Source organism: Sesamum indicum, unplaced genomic scaffold (genome assembly GCF_000512975.1).
Source record: "Sesamum indicum cultivar Zhongzhi No. 13 unplaced genomic scaffold, S_indicum_v1.0 scaffold00121, whole genome shotgun sequence".
In the NCBI taxonomy this organism is placed as follows: Eukaryota; Viridiplantae; Streptophyta; class Magnoliopsida; order Lamiales; family Pedaliaceae; genus Sesamum; species Sesamum indicum.
In genome coordinates, this window is record NW_011628050.1 from 289,907 (window position 1) to 315,687 (window position 25,781).

The 25,781-nt window shown below is 36.1% G+C and overlaps 1 protein-coding gene across 2 annotated transcripts; it reads right to left on the minus strand.

The window, feature by feature from the left end:
• Positions 1-12,582: 12,582 nt before the first annotated feature.
• On the minus strand, positions 12,583-24,519 carry LOC105179089 (probable pectin methyltransferase QUA2). 2 transcript variants are annotated; one of them, XM_011102683.2, is made up of 9 exons: positions 23,938-24,519; positions 22,697-23,412; positions 22,476-22,605; positions 21,313-21,553; positions 16,787-17,012; positions 16,234-16,406; positions 15,779-16,082; positions 14,831-14,969; positions 12,583-13,149 (listed from the first exon to the last, which is right to left on the minus strand). In XM_011102683.2, exons 2-9 carry the CDS (start codon positions 23,404-23,406, stop codon positions 12,991-12,993), a joined length of 2,082 nt encoding a protein of 693 aa, XP_011100985.1. In that variant the 5' UTR covers positions 23,407-23,412; positions 23,938-24,519; the 3' UTR covers positions 12,583-12,990. The 2 variants fall into 2 exon arrangements, with proteins under 2 accessions (XP_011100985.1, XP_011100984.1); XM_011102682.2 differs by having other exon boundaries at positions 24,035-24,518.
• Between the last annotated feature and the right edge of the window lie 1,262 nt (positions 24,520-25,781).

Sequence of the window (25,781 nt, forward strand, 5' to 3'; positions counted from 1 at the left end):
ATTGATTAGATTGGATTAATTAATTAGCTGTGTCGGACACTAGTCTAAAACTAGCTGAGGGTGAACTTAAAGAGTCATACACAGATCACCTAAAACGAAAAAAAATTAATTGGAATTAATTTTGAAACAGTCTATAGCACTACTAGGTGAATAGTTGCGTGAACATCTATACTTCGAGTACTATACGGATACGGTCTACTGTTACTGACCCCCGCCCCCATACCCGCACCCCCTAGTCTAGGACGTGGAATTGGCGTTGGTTCCCATCCTAAACTAGGTATCCATACTTCGTGCTCAAGATGTTTTTACTCTACTGATCATCGTAGAAAAAATCCCTTCCCACTCAATCAATCGATATCTCCTTAGACTTAAGAGTCTCAACCATCTTAGAGTGCATAGGAGATCTCATTATCACAATACTAATGGGGGACCGATTTTTTTTTGGAATCCACAATTTTCACTACATACTCCTATTAAACTGGACAAGACTTATGATGACCATATCTCATGATACAATTACCGCTCGCCAGATCTAAGATACAGTTTCGTATGCACATGACTGCCCTGATTACTCAAGTCCAAGGACTAATTCCATACTATATAAACCAAGAATTCCAGTGCGGCCATATTCGTGCTAGTTGGGGAGCTGGCTGCACAGGCAGTGCAGCCAGCACGCGCTCGCGGCCGCTGCTGATGACAAGTTAGTTTTGCGTTGTTTTTTCGAAAAATTAGATTTTCTAATTTCTGCACATTTTCTGAAAAATATTAGTTATTGCTGATTTAATTTTTGAGAAAATTGATTTTTTTCTAAAATTAAATTGCTTTAATTAATTTTTTTAATTGCGTGCATTAGATGCTCGAGGCTTAATCATCCATAAGAGTTGCAAATTTTAATCTTATTGTTGTTTTGCATATAATCATTTGTCGTGATTATAGATATCGCGATATTTTTTGAATATTCATTTCTTGTCTAGCATGATTAATTGTTATTATGTGTTAGAATGAATGTGAATGGATGATCACGGAGCCCTAAACTGCATGTATGTCTTTTAATTTATGTTGGATGGGTCTGTGTGTCCTTATGATTTTATTTTCTCCTCCCTCCTCGTTTTAGTTTTGAAATAATAAGACTTGCTATCTCCCTCCTAATGTACTCTTCCGGCTTCTGATTGGGGTTTCTTATTCAAATTGTAATGAGAATAGTATAAGATCTTTTGGTGAGATTTTTTCATTTCAAGCAAACTCATGAAGAAGAATGCCCACGAAGGAGGAGGCCACGGAGAAGGCGGCCATTGAGATATCACAAGGCCCATCAATATGTTGATGGGTAATATTACATTGTAATAGTATAGGGCCACCTTAGACCGACCATAGACTCACTACGGGCTTAGTGGGTCGCGTAGGTTGGGCTCATGATCATCCAATAGGGGTATGCTACGTTTCATTGCATGCGATGCATTTATTTAAATACTTTAAAATATTTGATATTTATGCATGCAATATTAATTTGTGATGAGGTTTCGGTCTAAAACTCAAAATAACTCTTACTTGATTGGACCAAGTTGAATATTAGGCCCATAATGAATTTGGATCAAAATGGTTTTGATCTGTCCAAGCCTTCCATCCATAGCAATATGTGAGGAAGCTACCGATACCCAAGTGAGGTCTCACGAGACGTGACACATTTGAAATAGAGGAAAACTGCACCATTGTTGTGAACGAAGAAACATGTTCACCATTTTCCTGTCTCATGAATCGTGGGGGGCGACCAATGAAATGTGATTTGGTTGATGGGTCGGGCCTAACATCGAGTAACATGATTTGCTTGGAGTCCTCGGAATCATGTGAAGAGGTGAGGTAAAAGATCTTGGGAATCTCATGGGATGAGAATAGTATTGGATACCTCCCACGAGACTTTTTGCCATGTGAATTGTAAAGGCAAGGCATGACAAATTCACTTGTGGATCCCTAGCCCACTAGGAAAGGTTGTTCCCAAAACCCCACTTGAGAGTGGTGGGCTTTCGTATAAATAGTGGGAGAGTTAAAGACTAAAGACCAAGTCTTCAAGCTTAATCATAATATTACAATCATTCGCTGATTTCTGTTTAATTTCTATTGTCTAGAAAATGTCTAAGGATCCTTTAACCATGATAATGGAGATTAATAAATTCAATGGCATGAACTACAACGATTGGATGTGAAATTTGAGGATTGTCCTAGATTTTCAGAACTAAGGCTATGTCTTGGAGAAGCCACTCCCAACGGCCTTGCCAGAAGAGTCCTCGCCCGGAAAATGTGTGACATTCAAGAAGTGGATTGAGGACAATCGCAAAGTCCGCAGTATCATATTGGCTTCAAAGTCCAATGACATCCAAAAGCAATATGATAGGTTGGATGATGTTCCCTCGATAATACTTCACAGGAAGAAAGTTTATGCGGTTGCTGATAGGCATATAAGATATGCTGCCAAAAAAGCATTCTTCGGGACTAAGATAGCTGAAGGATCATCTGTACAAAGTAATGGGGTTAAGATTCTATCCCTAGTAGAGAAGCTCGAAGACCTTAAAGCTGGGCTTGACAATGACATGTATATTGACGTGATTCTTCAGTCACTTCCTCCGTCCTATGACTCGTTTATTATTAACTACAACATGAAGGACTTGAGAAGTCTATTCATGAGTTAATTAATATGTTGGTTCAATACGAGACGATGACCCAAAAGTCTACACCGACGGTATTGGTAGGAGAGGCTTCAACTTCCAAAGCAAAAGGCAAGAGGGCCAGACGCTGGAAGAGGAAGAAGGGCAAAGGAAAAGCCATGGCAGCCACTGCTAGCGCTTTGAGCGCCCTACTGCTCTTGTGGGAATGGACAAAGGGAAAGGGAAGGTTGGCAATTTTCAACAGTCGAAGGCAAATGATGTCTGCAATCATTGCCAGGAAAGGGGCATTGAAAGAGGGAGTGCCCACAACTCCTCTCCAACCTAGGTACGCTTGTGATTAAAGTGAATATGGTAACTAATTCTGCTTCTTGGATATTGGATACCGGCTGTGGAGTTCACATCTACAATAACTTGCAGGTGTTGGAAAGAAGCAGAAAGCTTAGTAAGGATGAGATGATTCTAAGGTTAGGCGATGGGAAGGTTGTCGCTGCGAAAGCCATGGGATCTCTCTGCTTAGTTATTAGTGATCATATTTGGATAGAATTAAAAGACTGTTATTATGTACCGAGCATGATCAAGAATATTATTTCCATTCCTATTTTTAGATAATGATGGTTATATATTTGCGATCAATAAAAACAATTTTTAGTTGATGATTGATAATAACTATCATCTTATTGGGACATTGGTAAATGGTTTTTATATTCTCCAATTTTTATAAAAACAGATAGTTATGGCACACTAGATAAGGCCATATCTCAAAAGATAGGATGAGAAAATTGGTAGACTCAAAGAGTCTAGAAGTAGGCGATTTGGACAACTTACCAACTTGTGAATCCTGTCTGAAAGGGAAAATGACCAAGAAGCTTTTTGTTGGACAAAGTACCCTTGCCAACGGTCTTTTGGATTTGATCTATTCAAACGTCTATGGACCATTAAATATTCCGACTAGAGGAGGATTCTCGTACTTCATAACCTTTAACGATGATCACTCACGGTATGGTTATGTTTACATAATGACGTACAAGTCTTAGGCCTTTGGAAAGTTCAAGGAATACAGACTTGAAGTCGAGAATCAAACTGACCGTAAAATTAAAGCCCTTTGGTCGGATCGAGGCGGGGAGCATTTAAGTGGGAATTCATTGATTATTTAAAGGAGAATGAAATTCTCTCTTAAGGTTCAAGGAATTATTGAGACGGTGGCCAAATTACTTAACATAGCACCATCTAAGATGGTGGCCCAGATGCCATATGACATATGGCATGCCAAGTCTGCATCCTACAAGTACTTGAGAGTGTGGGATAGTCCCGCATGCATTAAGAGGTTAATGGGAGAAAAATTAGACTCGAGGTCTAGCTGTGCAGGTTTGTCGGATATCTGAAAGAAACTGCGGGATACTACTTCGATGATGTTGCCAAGTCTCAATCAGGTTTTGTATTCAAGCTGAATGGTGGTGTGGTTGCTTGAAAAAGTTCCAAGTAGGATACCACAACGGACTCCACCACAGAAGCTAAATACATAGCAGTTTCAGAAGCAGCTAAGGAAGCAGTTTAGATGAAAAACTACATCCAAGAGTTGGGTGTGGTACCTAACATAGTTGAGTCGGTAGTTGTATTCTGCGATAAGAACAGGGTGATAGCGCAAGCAAAGGAACCAAGATCTCATCATCGTTTCAAACATATTCTTAGATGCTACCATTTGCTTAGAGAGATCGTGAGCAGAGGTGACGTCAGGACCGAGTTAGCTTAGCAGAAAACACAGCATGTCTACTTACTAAGTCAATGTCGCAAATTTCCCATGCTCGCATCTGGATAAGATGGGTTTGAGCTCGATAAGTGATTGGCTTTAGATCAAGTGTGAGATTGTTAGAATATGTGACCTGAAAGCCAATTGGATTAGCATGCTTGTAATCTATTCTAACGACAACTCGATTTCATGTAATATTATTCAATGAATAAAATGAGTATTCGCTATTGGCATTTTACTTGTTGTGCTCATTACATTTATGTTTGTATTTCTTTCAAATATCATAACAAAGCCCACAGGCCACCTTGAACAATCGTGCAGCAGTTGGACTACGAATTGGATGGCAGTCATAAAACCAACTATGTAAGGTTGGGTTTAAAATATTCCTGGTTGAGGACCTCGAGAATGTGCATCGAAGTGTCCTTGGAGACTTGCATTAACAGTCCCATTTATTTAATAAGTGTCATGTTTCATCGGTAACAGACGTGGGACGTCTATGCCATCTTAGTGGGTCGATTGGCTAGGTGTCGAATTAATTGAACTGACTCGCGGGGATCGTCATACAAAAGTCTTGGAAGCTTAATCGATATGACTTGAGTCCCCAACTTTGATAGTACAGGAGTAGTCCTCAAACTTGAGGAATCATGACAGTCACGTGCATGCTATGACTGTAATCTTAGATTTGTCCGAGAGGTGATTTTGTTGTAGACATGGTCATCATAAGCCTTGTCCAGTGCAGTCAAAGCATGTAGCGAGGACGGTGAGTTCCAAGAAGAGGATCCGTCCCCTGTCAAGACGTTATAAAGGTATCTCCTGTGCACTTGGAGATGTGTTAGCACTCTATGAACCTGTGGATTGATCGAATAGGAAAAAGAAGTTCCTATATCGACGAATTTGGCATAACATGAACTCAATTATTAAGCATAGACGCCTAGTCCAAGATGAGAATCGACGCTCAATTCCATGCCCTAGACTAAAGTCGGGAGATAGTAGACTGAAGGACCATACCCATATGGACTCGGGAGCCTAAAAGTTCACATGAATTTTGGCTAGTCTCTAGTGCCATAGATCGTTGCTAGACGACCACCCATAGTGACGAGTGTTCTTGATCAACTCTTGATCAAGGGTTCAAGAATTATTAATTAAATCGAATTTAATTAATAATAGCATTTGACACTAGCCCAAGTATAGCTGAAAGGTAAACCTAAGGAGTCACACACAAATCACCAAGGAGGGACGATGAATTAATTGGAAAATAATTCCATAAGTAATTGGATTACTTATATATAAGAGGAATCCATTGGATGGATAAGCCCGATGATAAATTAATTGGATTAATTTATATTGGGTGTGCCCTTATTATTTAATAAAGGTTATTGGGCTCATATATTTAATTAAATTAAATATATGATGGACTTAATTAAGTGATCTTTAATTAAATTAAATTTAATTAATTGGGCCTTGTATTTTAATTAATTAAAATCAGCCCAAGCCCATTAATTAAGTTGGTGGAAATGATTGGAAAAGGAAATTACTGACTAACAAGTTCGCTTTTGGAAAGTGTCATGTTAGTAATCCTTTATTTCGGATAAAGAATTTTACTACCTTATGGATGACTAAATGAACCTAGATATATTTTAATGCGTCGATACAAGGTATGTATGTATATTAGTTATTTGGAATAACTAATGAAAACATAATAAAAGCAAGAGAATAATTCCTCTCCCTAATCACTCCACTAGGCCGAACCCCCTCTGGTGCAAACTTGGTGAGTTTTTCTCCTCAATTCTCTTCTAGCAAATTGAGTTGCGCAATTCCAAGATCCAATGTGGTGTGGACGCAGTTGTATAGGGTTTCTATGTTGAAACCTTGCGTGGACAAATCAAACGAATGAGGTTCGAAATAAATCAAATCAAAGGTAACTCTTGATTTTTTCATCTATGTACTTCTCGTTATCGGGTCGATCCACTCGCACTTCGCGGTACCCTTCATGTGTCACGGACATGATCGTTATAAGCCTTGTCTAATACAGTCAGAATATATAATGAGGACAGTTGGATTCAAGAAGACGATCCGTTCCCGCTCAGCATATGAGAGCAGTTTCTACTATGCATTTAGAGATGCGTTCACACCTTATAAACCTAGGGCCACAGCGGTTCATCGCGTAGGAAATTGTTTCTTATGTCGAGCAATTAAGCGAAATATGGTCTCAAGTATTAAAGTATAGATGCCTAGTCCGGGATGAGAACCGACACCAAATTTCATTCTCTAAGCTAAGACCAAGAAACGGTAGAAGGAAGGACTGTACCCATAAGAAATTCGGGAACCTAAACGTTCAAACATATATTCACTTAGTTTCTAGTACCATGGACCGTTGCTAGACAACTACCCATAGTAGTGGGCTTTTCTGATGAATGACTGATCAAGGATGATTGATTAGATTAGATTAATTAATTGGTTGTGTTGGACACTAGCCTAAGTCTAGTTGAAGGTGAACTTAAAGAGTCATACACAAATCACCTAAAATGAAAACAAAATTAATTGGAATGAATTTTGAAACAGTCCATGGCACTACTAGATGAATAGTAGCCTGAACATTTATGCTTCGAGTTCTATACGGATATGGTCTACGGTCACCCGCCCCCTCCACCCACACCCCCTCCCCCATAAAACTGGGCGTCGGTTTCCATCCTGAACTACGTATCTATACTTCGTGCTCGAGATACTTTTACTCGACTGATCTTCGTAGAAAATTCCTTCCCACTCAATTAATCACTATGGCTATAGACTTAAAGACTCTAAACCATCTTAAAGTGTATAGGAGATCTCATTATCGCAATACTAATAGGGGGTAGATTTTTTCTTGAAATCCACCATTGTCGCTACATACTCCTATTACACTGGACAAGACTTATGATGATCATATCTAACGATACAATTACCGCTCTCCAGATCCAAGATATAGTTTTGTATGCACATGACTCTCATTATACCTGAAGTCCAAGGACTAATCCAGTACTATATGAACCAGGAATTCCAATCCTACCAATCAACTTTTAGAGGTTTCAATATGATGATTCTCGTGAGTAAGTTTAGTCAGTCGACTACCTTGCCAACTAACCTACTACAATTGCATAGATGACATAAGTCTCCTGCTGACGAAATACGACTACAATACTTAGCGTAAGTCTCTATAGGACTCTTGATGTCCCGTCCTGAGGTCCTCAACTTAGATCATTTGAGCTCGACCTTATAAGTTGATTTTATAGCTGCCAAATTTATGCGCAATCCAACTCCACAAGTTTGACCATTCGGTCTGTTGGCATTTTGTTATGACATTGAAATTCAACTCAACGTCAAGAGTAAGTACAACAAAATACAATGCAGTTTGATGAGCACTTACTATATTCATCATTACAATATTATTTTGATAAAAATTGATGTACAAAAAAATAGTCATTCCAATTGGTTTCCTAGTCACTTATTCTGACATGAAGTACTAACCTGTACTTTTTTGTAGGGATTGCTAAATAGGGATTTCTTCAAGTCTTAGCCAAAAAGCCCCCTCTCAATTTTTACAATCTTCTAACCTAAGCTGAAAAGTACACTAACTTGGAGGTGGCTAGGAAGAACAAGCATAATGTCCTTAGTGAAAAATGCGAGGAACAGAAAGACGAGGCCCTACTCCACACAGACCTACCTTCCAGCAGGCACCTTAAGCTTTCTTTCAGTCATCCTTCTTCGAGGAGGCGCATAAGGTTTATTTTGTGTAGGCACGAAAAAGCCCTGTCATCTACATAGGACAAAAATCCTGTCTTCCGCATAAGCACATAAGCTTTACTCTGGGTAAACACCTTATCGCTCCTTCGATGAAGCCCCTAAGTCTTGCTCCATGTAGGTGCCCTCAAATAACCCTCTTCCGAGGAGACACACAAAATCTTGCTCCTTGGAAGCACAAAATTCATAATAGACACATCTATATTATTAACATTTTCTTGCAGAAAAATAAAGCTCTAAACCCAGTAGGCATAAAAGGCAATCATCAAGCCCTCCTCCGTGGAGATATATGGTTGTCCCAAATAGACACATTTAGAAAGCCCTGCTCCATACAGCCATGAAATAAACTCCTCTGTCTCTAAGCATGCCAATGCTACTAACATTGCTTTGCAAGAATGTTAAAAAAAAATAGCTCCTTTGAACTGGTCTCTTGCCTTTAAGATACTCTAATAAGTGTCAAAGTCGCCATTGTTGAAATCGGTGATCAAAAGCCAATTGGATTGGTTATTTTTCATTCATCAATCTTTATTAAATAATATTGAATTGATGAATACAATAAGAATTCATCAAGTTGGCAGTGTTTCGTTGTGTTTACTATTGATGTTGAATGAAATTTCAATGTCACAATGAAATGCCCACAGATTGAAAGGTTAAACCCATGGAGTTGGGCTATGTATACGTTTGGAAACTATGAAACTAATCCTGATGGTTGATCTAAAACCTTCCAAGTCGAGGACCTCGAGATTGGGAATCGAAGGTCCTATAGAGACTTGCACTAAATGCTGCAGCCACGTTTCATTGGCAGGAGAAGTAGGCCGTCTATGCACCAAGTGCTGCAGTCGTGTTTCATTGGCAGGAGAAGTAGGTCGATTGATTGAACTGACTTGCAGGAATTGTTATATGGAAGTCTTATGGGCTTGGTCGATATGATTGGAATTTCCTATTCAGATAGTACGGGATTAGTTCTCGGACTTGAGGAATTATGACATTTGCTTGCATATGAAGTATATAACTTGGATTTGGCGAGATGTGATTGTATCGTGAGATCTGATCATCATAAGCCCTGTTTAGTGCAGTAGGAGTATGTAACGAGGATGGTGGATTACAAGAAAGAATCCGTCTCCTGTCAGTATTGTGATAGTGAGATCTCCTATGCGTTGTGAGATGGTTTAGACTCTTTAAGTCTATGGCCATAGCAATTCATTGAGTGGGAAGGGATCTCCTATGACAATCAGTAGATTACACGCATCTCGAGTATGAAGCATAAATGTCTAGTCAAGGATGAAAACCGACACCCAATTATTATGTTCTAAACTAAGGCCAGGAGACGGTTGACAGTAGGACTGTACTCGTATGAAAATTGGAGCCTAAATATTTACGCCACAATCAACTACTCAGGATCGCCAAAAAATGAATTAACCAAAAGAAATTCAATCAGCCAAATCCAAGAAAGCCCAGATCCCAGAAAGCCTCACAGGCCCATAAGGAAGCTAAGGGACATGTAATCCTCCTACCAAAGTTAGAGCCATCTCACATAGCGTCCCAGGTAGCAAAAAAGATATCCACATAGGATCTCTGGAGATACACCTCATAGAATCAGATAAGGACTAGCAGCTCCCTCAAGAACACGTGGCGTCTCCAGCCAGAAGTAACCTATTAACTCTAAAAGCTTGGACTCCAGCAAGGAGAAAGAATCTTCTTAACCACCATCCTGAAAAATTTAAGAAGACATCCATATCTCTATGAGATACCATAACCCACAGCGAACTCTAATCGCCCTAGAGAATCACGGGTCTCTAACAGCCAAAAGATAACCCTCCATCAAATCCGTGGGGGATTCATCCTTATCTATCATTTTTCAGATCATGCAACACCAAATTCGTATTCTTCTAGGACATATTTTGAACTTGAACCTACATACTACAAATTTCACCTTCATGCTACCATTGTAGCTAAAAGGAATGTATTCTGTACTTCAAGTTTCAGTTTGATATCAAACTCTCTTTTGTACACGAAAAACAAACAATAATACTCTCTTCATCACTCATTTATACACTTTTATTTTCTAACACTTATTTCACTACTTTTCACTCCCAATGGACCCAAGCACCATATCTTTTTGCTCTCACTAGAAATAATTAAAAATAAATTAATATAGAATTAAATAATTCAATTTATTATAATAAAAAATAAATAAAATCAATTTTTTTAAAAATGAAATTTTAAACTTTATTCTAGATTTTGGAAAGAGAGTTGCCTCAAAAATTAGAAAAATAGAAACAAAAAATTGCTGGAGAATCAAAAGCCCGAAGTAGATTCCTTCGGAAGCTGTGTTACAAAACCTATCTCAAATAATTTGGTCCCAAAATTTCAAATGGCCTTGAAGCAAAATGCATCTTAAATTTGTCCCATCTTTTGGGTGTTCGAGATGGATACCCGTCTTAAAATTTTGTACGATCTCAAAATTTTCAACGATTTTGAGACGGTGGTTCATTTCAAATTCATTGCAAATTTTTTAAGCAAATTTTCTGTTCCAAAAATCATTGTAAATCTATTGAAAATTTAATTCAACTATTATCTGTCATGCGGTAGTATTTGAGATGGCAGGATATATCCGTCTAATCTGCTCTAAGCTTTGGACGGATATATTTCACCTATTCCCAAATATTTTTTGATACGATTGACAGCAACGGTAGGTTACCCATCCCAAAAGCCGACAACTCGTGGCAATATTTTGCATATCCATCTCAAAAACAGTTATTTTGTTGTGTATTCTTGGAAAAACATATTAGAAAATACTTTTTGTAACATGATTCAACTACACTAATTTTTTTTTTTTGTTTTAGTTAAGATAAAAATATGTTTTGGAAAAACATTTTTAACAAAATATATAAACATGTTACAAGACATAATAACTATTATGTAAATTAACATGCTACAAAAACTAAAGTATATATTTTGGTAGAACTATCAGTTCTTTTTTCAGTGCAAAAATATTTTGACAAAAATATTAATTTCCTTCCTTCCAAATTTTTGTGTAAGAAAGTAAATTACAAATTAAATTTAAATATGAGCGATCAAAATGATTTATGTAAAAGAGGTAAAACTTTTAGAAAGGTAATATAAAGATCACATAATTTTAAAATTTTATTGAAGGGACTAATTTGAAGTCGATTAAAAGTTGACTTGAAATTAATTAAAATGTCAACGAAAAAAATGAATTTCACCAATAAGGAAATCATATTAGATATTTTTGACATGTATATCAATAACTAGGGTATCAATTTTTCAAGGCTCAATAGAATTATGTAGCCTAGTTGATCAAAGGATTCAAGCCCAATTAAGATTGAAGCAGTTGGAAAGTGCATGAAATCTAATGAGCAAAATACCACCTTCAGTCTAACTAAAGCATACAGTAAAATTGACCGACCCAAGCCCTTTTTCAGCCATTTGGTTGCCCAACCAACCTAGTGCTACTTTAGCATCAGTTCCCATGTCGAATGGCACGTCCACAAGCATAGTAAGGGATAAATATGCCATCTGAAAATTTAGGGTAAGGCCATATTTCCCCCAAATAGGTATCTGACTTCCTCCTAAACAGGTGATTTTACCATTAATGTTGCAAGTCCCATTTCTGCTTGCATACAACCTTAATGATGTACATATAATTAGCTCAATGTTATCCTATAAAAATGGACTTCCCCAAAATTTGAGAATATCCAAATCATGCTCAATCAATCCCCCATATTCTCCAACTCTATAAATAAGAGTTTAAGAAAGTCAATAGAGGAAACTCCATTCAACAGCTTCAACTTCATCTGACTTTCTTATTTCATTTCACTTAGGTAACTAATTTGCGGTACTTCTCTTTTTCATAGCACTCCGCACATTCCTTAAACTTTCCCTCACTTAACTTACTAATTTTCATATATCTTTAACCTATTCTTGCTCTAATATGCTAAGGTTATTACTAACTTAAGCATTAAATTATTAATCTCTAATTTGCAAGTTAGTCTCTCAAAATTTGGGAATCATCAATCAATCCTTTGATATGTTATGGTATTATTGGACTCCTATATGCATCATAAATGATTTTTTCTAATCAAATAAAATGAAGTAAATGACTGATAGCATCCTTTCAACTAACCGATACCAAGCAAACACTCCTACTTTGTGTCCTCTCTGAATGGGTTGTTAAAAAACACTACCTGAGAAAATGGTGTCAAATTTTGGTAGCTCTTTAACCTAATGCCATTCAATCCCTCTATTACTCAGCATTGACTTAAGAAGAAATTACATGCAATGTAAGAATGAACCAACATTAGGAGAGGCCTCCAACTTAGGTAACAAGAAGTCACCCTGCATAAGTAAGCTACATAAGAGAAAGTGACAACAAAATTTAGTTAATATCTGGTAATAAAAGAGATCCAACTCAAGTGCACATCTTTATTTAAAGCACTTCTATACACTATGAAAACATACTTGCTGATTGTATAACGTCTTCACAATTCAATTTATGTATAATTCTATCCCTACAATGGGACATCACAAGGAGAACTAGCGTATGGCCCTATATTTGTTCCACTTGCCCCGTGACTTGATGTGTACTTACATGGCCCTATGTCTGCCTTGCGGCTCCATAGGAGTTGCGGGTTTGTAAAACATTTCTGCTCCCTCCTATCTTCTTTCGGTTTAAAAAACCTCCGTTCCACCATTCTGCGGAACTTAATGGCGATAAACTCAGTACCAGAAATAGACGTGAGTATTATCATCAAGCATATTTGGTTATCAGCCACTTTTCAAGAATTAGCTCGCTTGTCTTTTAGAAAAAGGTTTCTGGCAGATTAGGAGTCTCTCGTTGCTGTTACTCTCAATCTCTACGATTCGTGCGTCCCATTTCAGCTGCGTTGTAAGAGGTCTTGCAAACTCAATAACAGGAGCACTGTCCCTCAGGATCACCCATCCCTGCATTCCCACGTTGATTAGCAAAAAGAAAGACTAGTACTAAGAAAACAAGACAAGAAACAAATACAATGACCAGTTCTCGAGTAATTAATTAAAACCAATAGGCAGAAAGAATTCGCAGAAGAATACTCTCCCTCAAGACATTTTACATAAATGATCAACCATTCGTAATAATTTAAGTTGCCTATACAACATTTGCCAGTAGGTGGGCAACTAGAAAATATCAATCAACAAGTGCACTCAGTTTCACTGTTAAAGGTATCAATCACCTGATATATTTTTTGGTTAAAAGGACATCAAATGATGTATCATTTCTACTTGGAGAGGATCTTGAAACCGCTAAGAAAAATGAGGGCTAATTACACTTAATCCTTGAAAATGTGAAATTACACTTCTCCAAAAAAGTTCAAAATTAAACTTTTACCCCTCCAAAAAAATTCACTGACTCTTTCGATTTGGGCTTAGATGAAAAATACTGACATTAGCTAAAAAAATGAAATAAATTTCTAATTTTATCACTCATTCAACATTCCCATATAATAATTTTGTCCTTAGGGGAAAATGTAATAATACCAACTCACTCCATATATATATATATATATATATATATATATATTACATTTATTCCTTTATAAATACAAAAATTTCCCTAAAAAATATTAAATAAAGGGCAAAATTGATAATTTATGTAATTCTTTTTTTAGTAACGCCCGTATTTTTCGTCCAAACTCTAACGATTAGGGTCAGGTGTAATAAAAGCGAAATCCAATGATCAAAGCCTGAGGTGGAGAATCAAACCAACACCCTTGTTTCTTGTTCTATAAATTCTCGCTTCCTAGTTATTTTCAGGGGACTGGCAGCAGAGTTGACGCATCTTGGGATCTCATCTATCAGAACGGCCACCTAGAGCCCCCAGTAGTAACAATTGTCAGGGCAGGTAACCAAAAGTTATAATTGTTACGAGTGAGCACCTCAAATTTTAAACTGTAAACCAAACCAAGCACCAGATTTTGATTCTGACCCTCACATGAGAGCCTTTATTGCCAAATTGGCCGAAATTCCCCTCCTCAACAATTGCCCCTCTAAGGAGCAGAACCCATGCAGTTGGCCTTGATGCTAATTGTTGGATTGAGCACCTGTTGCTGTGCCAAAAACTATAGATGATAGACAGTATAACTCATAAATTAAACAGCTACCGGACAACTTTTGATTATAGCACCGCCACGAGAGCCATTATTGCCATACAAGCCAAAACATATCAACTAGACTTGGCAAACCATAACTCTTAACAGAAAGAGCAAACTGTGTTTCTGATCAGGCCTTGATTAGGTCAAACACTTGAAGTACAACGCCTCTTAAGAATATGGAAACATTTATATGTAGCCAAGAGTCAGGCACTCAAATTGAGTAAACCAGTCCCATTCTACTTAGACCTACCTTGTTTCTTCGAATGGTCGAACAAAGCTAATTTATTCAAAAATCTTAATTTTAAAACTATAAAATCTAACAATCTTTTGAAGTGTAGTAATTATCCAATTCATTTTTAGACAATTCCGGGGCACAGCTTATTCATCATTCTGTCCATGCCCTTCATATGTGAAGAATCATGTATTGTTTCATTGATCTTAAAAGAATGAACTTAATCAAGATACAAGTTTAGAACTTGCATTCAAACTTATACCTCTGGACGAAGTAAGCGATCTATCTCAGCAAACAAATCTATCAGTTGGCATCTTGGCTGCTCAGCAAATTCAAGAGAGAGAAGTCCTTCAGCATGAACCAGATCATATGTTCTTGGGTACGTCGGAAATGGTTCACACCTGCCAATAAAGGAGAGAGAGAGAGAGAAAATGTAAATGATAGAAGTACACTGCACTCATTTCAGTTTAGTCCTGTTTCAGTTTAGTCCAGATGCATATAACTCTTCACTAGTTAAACTTGGATAACCACGGACAGAACAGAAATGGTACAGGTAACTTGCTGGTGCGGATAGTTTTTCATCGAACCAAGCATGTTTTTAAGTGCTAGGTTCGTACTAACATCTTTTTCAATAGGAGATTGTTGCATCCAACTCTCAGTACTGTTTGTTTCTGAAAACATGGAAGACCTTTATCTCCATTTCTGCCTTTCTCAAAAGTATCATTTTTCTTTATTCACCTGGTGTGTTAATGAATAAGGTGAAAAAGCAAGCCACTGAATCTCTATATGCAACTTATAGCATAAGCTCAAACAATAAACATTTACAGATTCTTGGAGAAAATGGCAACTCGTGATAACTGAACCAAAAGAGAATAGGCGACCTTGCATATTGGGTGGTTTAGACTCTCTGAACCAGCACTCACTCATTTCAGTATGCAAAAGGAAAACTATGAGTAAAGTTCATAGAATTATGTAAGTGAAGTTTCAGGCAATTCGAGAAGTCAAATGATAAGGTATGGTGCTTCCAAGATCCGTGAATTCTAGAATTCAAATGGTAAGGTATGTTGTCTTAACTCTTCACAAAGGAGGGACGAAGGTTGTCCATGATACAGCATAGGATATTTGGACCGGCAGTATTTTAATCATTAATAAGATTGATAATTAGCAAAGAAAGTAACTGATACGAGCAATGCAATAATGCAAAACTTACCAGTCATGCAGCAGTCCGACAAACCCCCTGTCAAGTATTAAAGGTAGAGTACCACGTCCATTTGTAGGGACTACATTCATCACCCACACAGATTTCCTAGTTTCTAATAAGGCAGCATTGAAACCACCAAAATGAGCATTCATGTCCAACACATTCCTCAGCATATTATAAGGTGGTGAAGGATCCTCATCGCCAGGTCTCTTGGGATGGTCAGAAAATATAAGGGGTGAGAGCAGAGACCAATAATTCTGGACAGCAGATTTCCAGTTAATGGCATCCTCCGCAAACTCTTCCAAATGCAAACCTAACATGAAGAGAAAATAAGGTGATGCTAAGTAAAAAAGGCAATATGAGGGTCAAGCTTCAAGAGCTATCTAGGCTAAATTATACAGGGTAGCATGCTGCTCAAATCAACTACATTATACAGAAAAGGCAGTAAATTTAAGGTCTAATACCATAAATTCCAAGTTCTGCTGAGTTTAACGTAGCCTGTGAAGGCCATTTTCTCCTTTCTTCAATAGGAACCCATCGGGGGCTCTGAGTTGCTCCAATGCATGCTTGGAGTGGACGATAATATGGGGACTCAATGTCATGGCCCTTTCTGCAGAGAAAAGGGGAACTAGTTTTCCTGGAAATACAAACAAACAACTCCCTCTGGATTATGCATCACTTGCACATGCAACCATATGTGCATTTATATCATACAAGTAAACTGTAGTTCCGCAGTCCAAAACCAGAGAAAAAATTAAGAACATTTCATGAATACTGAGTCTTGGCAAAATGCATAGTCCTACTTGAAATGTCAAAGAGGCCATCCTTGACATCTTATTTTACTGTACAGCATTTATCTTAGCCATGAACAAAGCTGAAGTCAGCCAAAATCCTAAAATAGTGCTGCATAATGGAACACATTCTAAATCTTGCTCTAAGCACAAAAATGTTGTTTCATTAGAAGACAATGTTGTTTCTGCAAATACAAATAAATATAGGCGTTCATGGCAGGCTTACCGTGTTGAATAACACTTCTTCTTACTCGTCTTTTTCCACACAACAGTTTCATCTTGCTGTGGCAACAACTCCCAGCAGAGATTTTCTGCAAACGTGTGCACTGTATTCCATTTTTTGAGGTTACCGTTGTTGCGTTGGGAACGCTGAGAATTTACAAGAGGATCAGTCCACACAAAGTATCCACCAGGCCGTAACAAACGATCAACTTCAATCAAAAATATGCCATCTGCATCACAGGAGAAGGATCACTAAACTGTGCAAATATGTTCTCAATGATGTGATATTCCTCTGTAACCTCTAAAACAGAACGAAAGCATCACATTTCCAATTAGGTAAGAATTACAAATTGGTCCTAAGCAGGTTCCAATACTTGGTTGTAACTTGTATAAGTTTATAAGGTATTTACTAATTTTGGCTCCCACAGATGTCACATGCAAATCATATTGTCTTTGTGAAGCATGCCATGTCTAGTATAGTTACTTTGGTGGTTTATATTAGGGGTGGCAATATGTGTGGAAACCCATTGTTCAAACCCAAACCATCTAGTTTTGGATTGGGTTGAGTTTAAAATTTTCTAATATGGTTCAATATGGATTTGTTTAAATAAATTTAAATAGATTATGGGTCCTATATGAGTTCTAATAGGTTCTTCATGTTTAATTTTCTATTAGTTTACCAAAAGTAATTGTAGTAATATAATAGAATTGATGAAAGATATTAGTATAAATTATAATCATGAGTTCATTATGGTCCTATATGGATTTGTGGTGATGGGTTTTAAGTGGGTTGACGATGGGTTCTACATAGGTTGGTGATGGATTTTAAGTGGAGTAGTGATTTCTACATAGTGATGGATTTTAAGTGGAGTAGTGATATATATGGGTTGGTGATGGGTCTTAAGTAAGTTCTTTAGAATTGATTAAGTTATACTATATATTACTAACTACTTTTACATCTCTAAGCTTTCTCATTTTTATGAGAAACAAAATTTTCAAAATTTATTTAGTAAATTATTATTTTTTAACTTAATGAGAAATAAATTAAAGGAAAGTGAAAACTTTTATAAAATAGTAAAAACTTGCAATTCATATGTGACCATTTAAAATTCTTTGTTTTTTTAATAAAGTGACAGTATACAATTATATTATAAATTTCAATGAACATATCAAATATCAATATCTAACAATTTATAATGAACTAACATGTACTATTATTATTGCTATTGAAAATTCACAATTCAATTTTAGAAAGAATCATGGAGAAATTGATTGCACAACCATTCATCTCATGATTTGTTCCGAAAAATGCGGTACATTTTAATACTTTAAAAGCTTTTCATTGTATATTTAGCAAATGAATCTTTAATGTAACCCTGATTACTTTCCATAAACAATGAATAATACAAATTTAATCGTATTATATTATATTACAATTCGTATTAAAAATATTGTCATTTATTATTATTATTTGAAATTTTAAATTTTGTATTTATTAAATATAAAAAAACAGGTATTATCGACCCAACCCGACCCATTTGCAACCCGTTTATTCAAACTCATTTTAAACCCAACCCGTTTGGACCCCATCCAACCCGCCCCATTTGCCACCCCTAGTTTATATTGATGACATCTTGATCTCTACACTGATGTTGGGGGCATAAATGAGACCAAGGCGTATTTGAGCAACATCATGTTATCCAAGACTTAGGATGTCCCAAGTAATTTTTGGGCATTGAGCTTCCTCATCGCAAACATGATTTCACACTATCCCAGTGGAAATGTGCTCTTGATTTACATCAAGAGACTGATCTACTTTGTAGTAAATATTAATTCCAATGGCTTTCAGCCATGACTTCGTAAATGATTGGTGTTGATTATTTGCAGCCCAAGACAAAGAAGAGACAATTCAAAGTGAAGTTAATGCATTTGACAATAACTAGTCCTATCTCCTTTACAGTAGAAGCGGTTAGTTAGTTATGTAGAAGTTATGATTATTCACTTGAAAGCTGTCCTTGAGATCCTAAAATATATTAGTAGCGCTTTTAGTAATGGTTTCCTATTCAGTAAACACGGACAATTGAAATAGAAGCTGACTCAGATGCAGACTGTTATGGTTTCTAGAGATTACGAAAAACCTACCTTTGAACATTGCACCTAGGTTGGTGGCAATCTGGTGACTTGCTAGCAAAAAGCACACCAATCATTGCTAGATCCTGTGCTAAACCTAATACAAAAACTCTGTTAAACATACTTAGCTAGATGAGGAATCAACCTACTGGGAGAGAGGTTTCACGTACAATGGCCATGGCTTATCGACTTCAGCAATCAGGGAGCTTTGTAGTACCTCATCTAACCAATGAGTGAGCTAAGGATATAAAAGTTGATTATCACTTCATTCGTGAAGCTGAGATGAACCAGGGAATTAGCATCCTGTTGACTCCCTCCACCCTCAGAACAAACAGCAGATGTTTGACTAAAGTTTTCATGATACAAACAATTTAAACTTTTGCGATAACAAACTGAGCATGGTTGATATATATTCTCCAACTTGATGAAGAGTTTTACAAGATTTGTGTATATTTTCCTTATTTACTTTTATTATTTTTGGTAGTCAGATTAATCATATCTATACCATAACAAGTAGCAGAAAAATTTATTAAAGCTTTAAGAACCATACAATCGCTAAGCATGGTTGACATATATGCTTCATCCTGAGTTGGAGTATTAGAAGAACATTTTTTGTATTGCTTATTTACTTTTGTTATTCTTGGAACGGATACCACATTTTGGCCTCAAATCATATTATTTAAATTTGAGGCCCCCATGGAGGTCTCCTCTTATTCCTCATTGAACAGAGAAAAACACCAGGTACTATAAGCTAAGCTCGTAAAACATAGAAAAAAGACTAGTCTTTTTTTTCTACGGTGTGTTCTGTGCTTTTTCCACTGATATAACTTCCCTCCCTTTAAAATATACATTGTTCAACAATCTATATCCAAGACTTTTAAGTAGAGATTATGGTTCTGATTATGATTCTAATAGTTTGATCATGAGAAGGCCAATCTATTAGTAGAAGTTTATTTTGCTGCAACAGTTAACATTGACTGAAGAAATGGCCAACTATTGTGGTTATGAGTATCAAGTAAACCAAATATACATGAAATTAGGAGGTTCATAGGACTATTATCTTCAGCTGTGGTCATAGATAATGAAAACAGGGCTTAATAATGTGGTGATTGTAAAAGAATTATGTTCGATCAGATTTTCCCAATTTAATTGTAGATTTTTTTTTTCCAATTATACTTGATCTCGTTGTATCCTCAAAGAACATTTCATTATTACACAGGCCTCTAATTTCTTTAAAAACTACTAAGAGGTCTGAATAATTTGACCTCAAAATAGTAATATTACATTCCATCTTACACAATTAAATAAAAACAAAACATATATAATGTAGCCTATACTTCATAATTTGGAAAGAAATTATAATTTTACCCAAAATAGTACATATTACACCAGTATAATAATAATAGCAACACCAACAGCGAAGTCTACACTTAAACTTTAGAGGAAAGAAAAAAAAAACACAAAAACACAAACAAAATAAAAACAAATGAATCAGAACCACTAGTAAAAGGTTATGAAGGTTCAACATTTCCATCCTCCCAAACACCAAAAGAGAACTTAGACAAACTAAGAAAATTATAGTGCATTAAAATCACAGGAGAAAATATTAGCCAAAATTTTAACATCCATATCAGATCCTCTTCTAGGCCTTTCTCTTCTTTTCATCATTGGATGCCAATTACCCTGTTTCCAAATCATTTTTTCCTTATCCTGACCCCGGTTAAGCCAAGTTATATTGCTAGTATGATAAAAGAAGCTCCATTACCCATCTTCTTACCTTCATTAATTCTTTCTCTCTGTGACAGACAGTACGGTAGGTTTAAGCTTTGACCATCTTACCTCCACATTCGTTCCAAAGTTTACATATCAATCTTCCATGTTGATCTTAAAACTTATGAAAGGAGATCGGTTTTACATACGCTATACTTCCCAAGTATATGGCTTAATCCTTTTCTAAGAAAAAAAATGGAGCATGAGGAAATGCGCCTCTCAAATTGATTAAGCACATGTTCTTCAAAACCAAAGGTCTATAATGTACGGTGAAAGAGCTCTAGTAAATATATGTTCATGCATAAGAGTGACAGTTCAATATATCACTCCTTAAAACCCACGGGTTCAACTATAATTGAATTTTTTCAATTATAACTTCATATTGTCTCTACTTGATCTTTGATAGTGATTCCTTAACAAATATATAAATCTTGTCAAACCTTTTAGAGCACAATTGCCTCTGCAAATTATCGGACATTAAAGGTTTAATAGGAATTACTCTCCAATATTTTGTATTTTTCTAACTTCTGCTGAGGTAACTTATTTAGCATTTCCTCTTCAACCATTCATGAAGACAGATGCAACAGAAGAAGAAACATAAAGGGAAACAATGAAATAGCAGAATAATACCTTTTGTATCCCAATCAACATGACATCTTGCGCAGTGTATCATATCAAATGAGAGAGATGGGTATGGCAGCTGCTTTGAAATAAATGAACCGATCATTGCTGGAAGACCTCTTTCTAAAGTTAGTTGAACTTGACTGCCTGATGCCTCATAGTTTGCCAAGCACATGGTCAATAGTTGGTTTGAAGATAAATGCGCACCAAAACTACCATATCCACATTCTATGTCCAGGATAGTGCGTACCTGGAAGGGAAACAAAATCATATGTACTTATTTTCCAGAATCCCTAAAGAGATGTTTTGTAGAATACAAAACCAATAAAATGTTTCAACATTAGATAGATACAACATTCTCCAGCTAGGGTAAAACACAAAATGGTAGATACAAATGACGTATAGACTAAATAGAATTGTGAATTTGAGTCATCACTTCAAGGATGTGATACTTCTAAGATAATTGAGTAAAATGTCGAGGATAAAAATAATTTTGGACAGAGATTCAAGCACTCATTGTTGAGGTTTATCCTTTTCCATATAAATTATATAAACTGTGAAGAATATCGAAGATGAAAATGTCAGTAGTTTCACGCTTTCTTTGTATTTTTTATGTTGATTGTACCCAGACGTGTCAGTCAAGCTGGCGCACAGCTGGCTAGTTGTTTAGGAAGTTAGCATTTCCATTCCAGTTTCTTCCTCGCCTGAACGCAGCTATTTAAAGCAGAACTCCACCATGCAAGGGTGTGAGCTTTCAGAAATTAATTAACTTTTCTCCCCCAATGATTATCTGTGTTGTTTTGTTCCACATTCTCAACATAAATCTTCTTTTTCTTTTTTTCGTTTGTCCTCTTTCTCGGTGTGGAGCCAATGTAGTTGAGGTTTATCCTACATGAGCCGTGCTAAAAAAATCATATGAAGAATACTAATGAACAGAATGAATAAAATTCTGGTAGATATATCTGATTTCAAAACTATCTTGACCTATGCTTTCCATTTTCTCTTTTACTGCCTGAAAAATCTGTGTACATCCAAGCATATGCAACAGGAATTAGGAACCAAGGGACTTGGAACAGTCAACTAGGGTATTGTCATTCATATGTACATAGGCATAAAGAGAGACCGGCAGTTAGGGTAAATCATGCAAAGAAAATATGGTAATTTGTACTTACTCCAGCTTGTATAAAGTAGGACTCATTTCTTAGGCCAATAATTTCTGCAATTTGATGCGAGTAGTCTTCAACATCAAAAGTAGAAGATACTGAACGGAAGGAGATTTGATCTTCATCCAACATCATCATCCTGTAGTTACAAGACATTTGAAGAAGTATATCAGATGGCAGACCCAATACCAAATTTCTTTTTGACTAAAAAACCCAGCTCTTCCACTCACCTTTTGGTCAAACTTCCAGAAGACAGTACCTCCTGTGCCGTAATATTAACATTTGCATACCAGATGACATCTCTTCCAGTCGGCCACCTAAGGGGAATCCTATAATTGACAGGTGGGAGAACCAAACAGTTTTGCTTCGACCTGTGTCCACAATGGCGGGCGTAGTCTTCGCCATCAGAAAATCCCAGAGCAAGATTTCCTGATACGTTGAAGCATGGAACATAGTTTTCCGACTCCTCAGAACAGTACTCCAATTCTCTCAACCTTGAAGAACCAATAGAGAGCTCCCCAATCTCATACAGGTCAGAGACCAGTTGCTCCTGAAGCCGCCTATATCCATGGACTATTTGTCCTCTTGACATTGATGTTACAGAAAGTGTCCACCAGAAGGAACCAATAAGAGCAAGAATTACAATTACAGCTAAACTGAATTTGAGCAAACAGAGTGTCACTTTATGCAGACTCCTTGGAGCCCTGGGGCCAAAGGGATCAGAGATGAAACCATGATCGCCCAAACTGTGGTTCGAAGACAAATTATTGGTGAAAAGAAAACGAAAAGGATATTTCGAAGATAAATATGTACTGACAGCTCCATTTGTTCGATCCTTCTCTATCCTTTCTTTCATCTGACAGTCTTCCGAAAAATCATGAATGGTCCCTGAGAATCGCCCTCCACCACCTGATACACCCCGAAGAAGAGGCCTTGACATTTTTACCTGCAGAACAACAAATCATAAAACAGCATAAGAACCAATCTCAGAGGCCTTCATTAGAAAATAGCCAAACTTTGATTAGAATAGCAACTGGATGCCCCTGGAATAGCTCTGTTCTAAAATCTTATACTAGAACCCATAACCTCGAAAATAAAGTGCATCCGTGATTTTTGCATTAACAAATAGACATCAACTCAGAAAGAGGAAGCTGTTCAGTGAATATGTAACTTGAACCAAACTAGAAATTGGAAATCATGAACCAATCAAGATAGAATAACAAATGATCAGATAAATTCAGGAAAACATAACTAAAATGCAAGTGTGAGCAAGAATGATGAGTTCTTTTGTCTTCTTGAAAACAGTAGGGATGAGTTAACGACTCAGCCACCAAGCAATACCAGAAATGCAACCTGAAATCAAACTGAACTCACAGTTCAGCTCAATAACCGCCGCAGAAAACCATAGCACAACCCAGAAATGGATACCTCAAAAGGAATTGCATTTAGATCAATAGCTTACGAAACTCACTGAAAATACTGAAGGCGTCTCTGGACAAATGAATCTAAAAAACAGCAAAACATGCGACAGCTGTCGCAGAAACAACAGTATCACTGGCAGTGTGTACCTCAAACGATGCAAATTTCTCTTAAGAAACCGAGGCGAATGAATAACCCCTCGATTTCAGCCTATCCTACTACGTCTGTTCATGAATTCTTAGTAACCCCAGATTTCTCTCTTCTCAGCTCCATTTATCATCCCCTGATTTCAGAAACGCACTTCATCCCGAATCCTTCTCAAAGCAGTACCTCTCTTGGCCGGCTTCAAGCTATTCTTGAGAGAACGCGAGCAAGAAAACCACATTTACAGAGAGAGTAGTGGATATACCGGTGTAATATCTCATATATATGCATACAGATACTGGGAGCTTCAACAGCCTGCGCTGCGGAGTCGATCCAATCTCAGCACTCAGCAGGAGTCTCTCGTGAAAGACTCTGGCCTTTGTCCTATTCACATAACTTGACGACAAGATAATGCATCACATAAAGAATGATTATAGGTTTTGAATTCATAATTTTACAATAGATCATGCAAATGTTGATTATACTTCAAAATTTCGAAAGTATCCTTCCTCCTCAATGAAGAAATTAAAAAATTATTCAACAGTCGCAACAAGTAACTCTACGAAAAGTAGTTGTTATGAGATTAAAAGCTACAATCGCAGTTTTTATTAAAATATGATTTTGATTAATTTTAATTACAAATGTGGCTATTGAAAAGAGCTAAACGAGATCAAAAGTTATATTTTCAATGGAAACGCAGATTGAATCCGCTCAATCTCAAAACCAAGCCAACATTTTCCGTTTGTTTGTTTTCATTTTCAATTTATTTTCGAGTTAAAATATATTCAATGTTTGTTATCATTCAAAAATATTTTATTTAGGTGTTTTAAATTGTTTTAGCACAAATACATACATATATATATAAATATATATATATATAAAAAGGCATTATTTGACGATAAATAGTAATTTTTGTCTCCCAAAATATAATATTAAACATAGAGTACTTATTTTAAATATTATCTTAAAAAACAAACACAAACATATATACTATCTCTAACACACACTAATTTATCTTTATTTTTCTCTTTTTATATCCACAAAACACTCAAAAAACGAATCCAAACATTATGTCTGTTTTTTTCTTTTTGGGGTTTTTCAATATTAAAAATTAAAAACATTTCAAGTATTTATTTACGTCCCAGAAAACAAAATTTAATTACCATAAAAATATAATATATTTATTTTTAATTATTTTGTATAATATAGAAATAACAATTAAATATATTAAAACTTCTAAAAGTTACATATATATATTTTAATCTTTCTCTTTTTATATTTCAAAAATGTGTCAAACGATTTAAAAATGCAACCAAATTCTAATAGGCATCTTGATGGGACTTGTAGGGTGTTGGTTTGGTAAACACCCAAACAGCTTACTTAACATCAAACTGAATTTGTTCAGTTTGGATCAAACTGATTCAGTTTGGTTCCAAAAAAATTGAACAAATTTTGATTCGATTCCATTTTTATCGAATTATTTGAAATTTAAAAAAAAACCTACATCTCATTAAATAATTATTATTTATTACTTAATTTTTAATTAATTAAAATAACTATATATATTTGTTTTTATAAATAGATCTAATATTTAATAATTTTTTTTATATATATATTTTTATTATATTTATATATAATTATAAATATATATCTTTTTTTGAATTTGGTATTCGGTACCTTACTCTTTATTACTAGCCAAAATTGATTATCGAATCCGAAATTCGCAAATCGAATTTTCCATTTGACATTCGA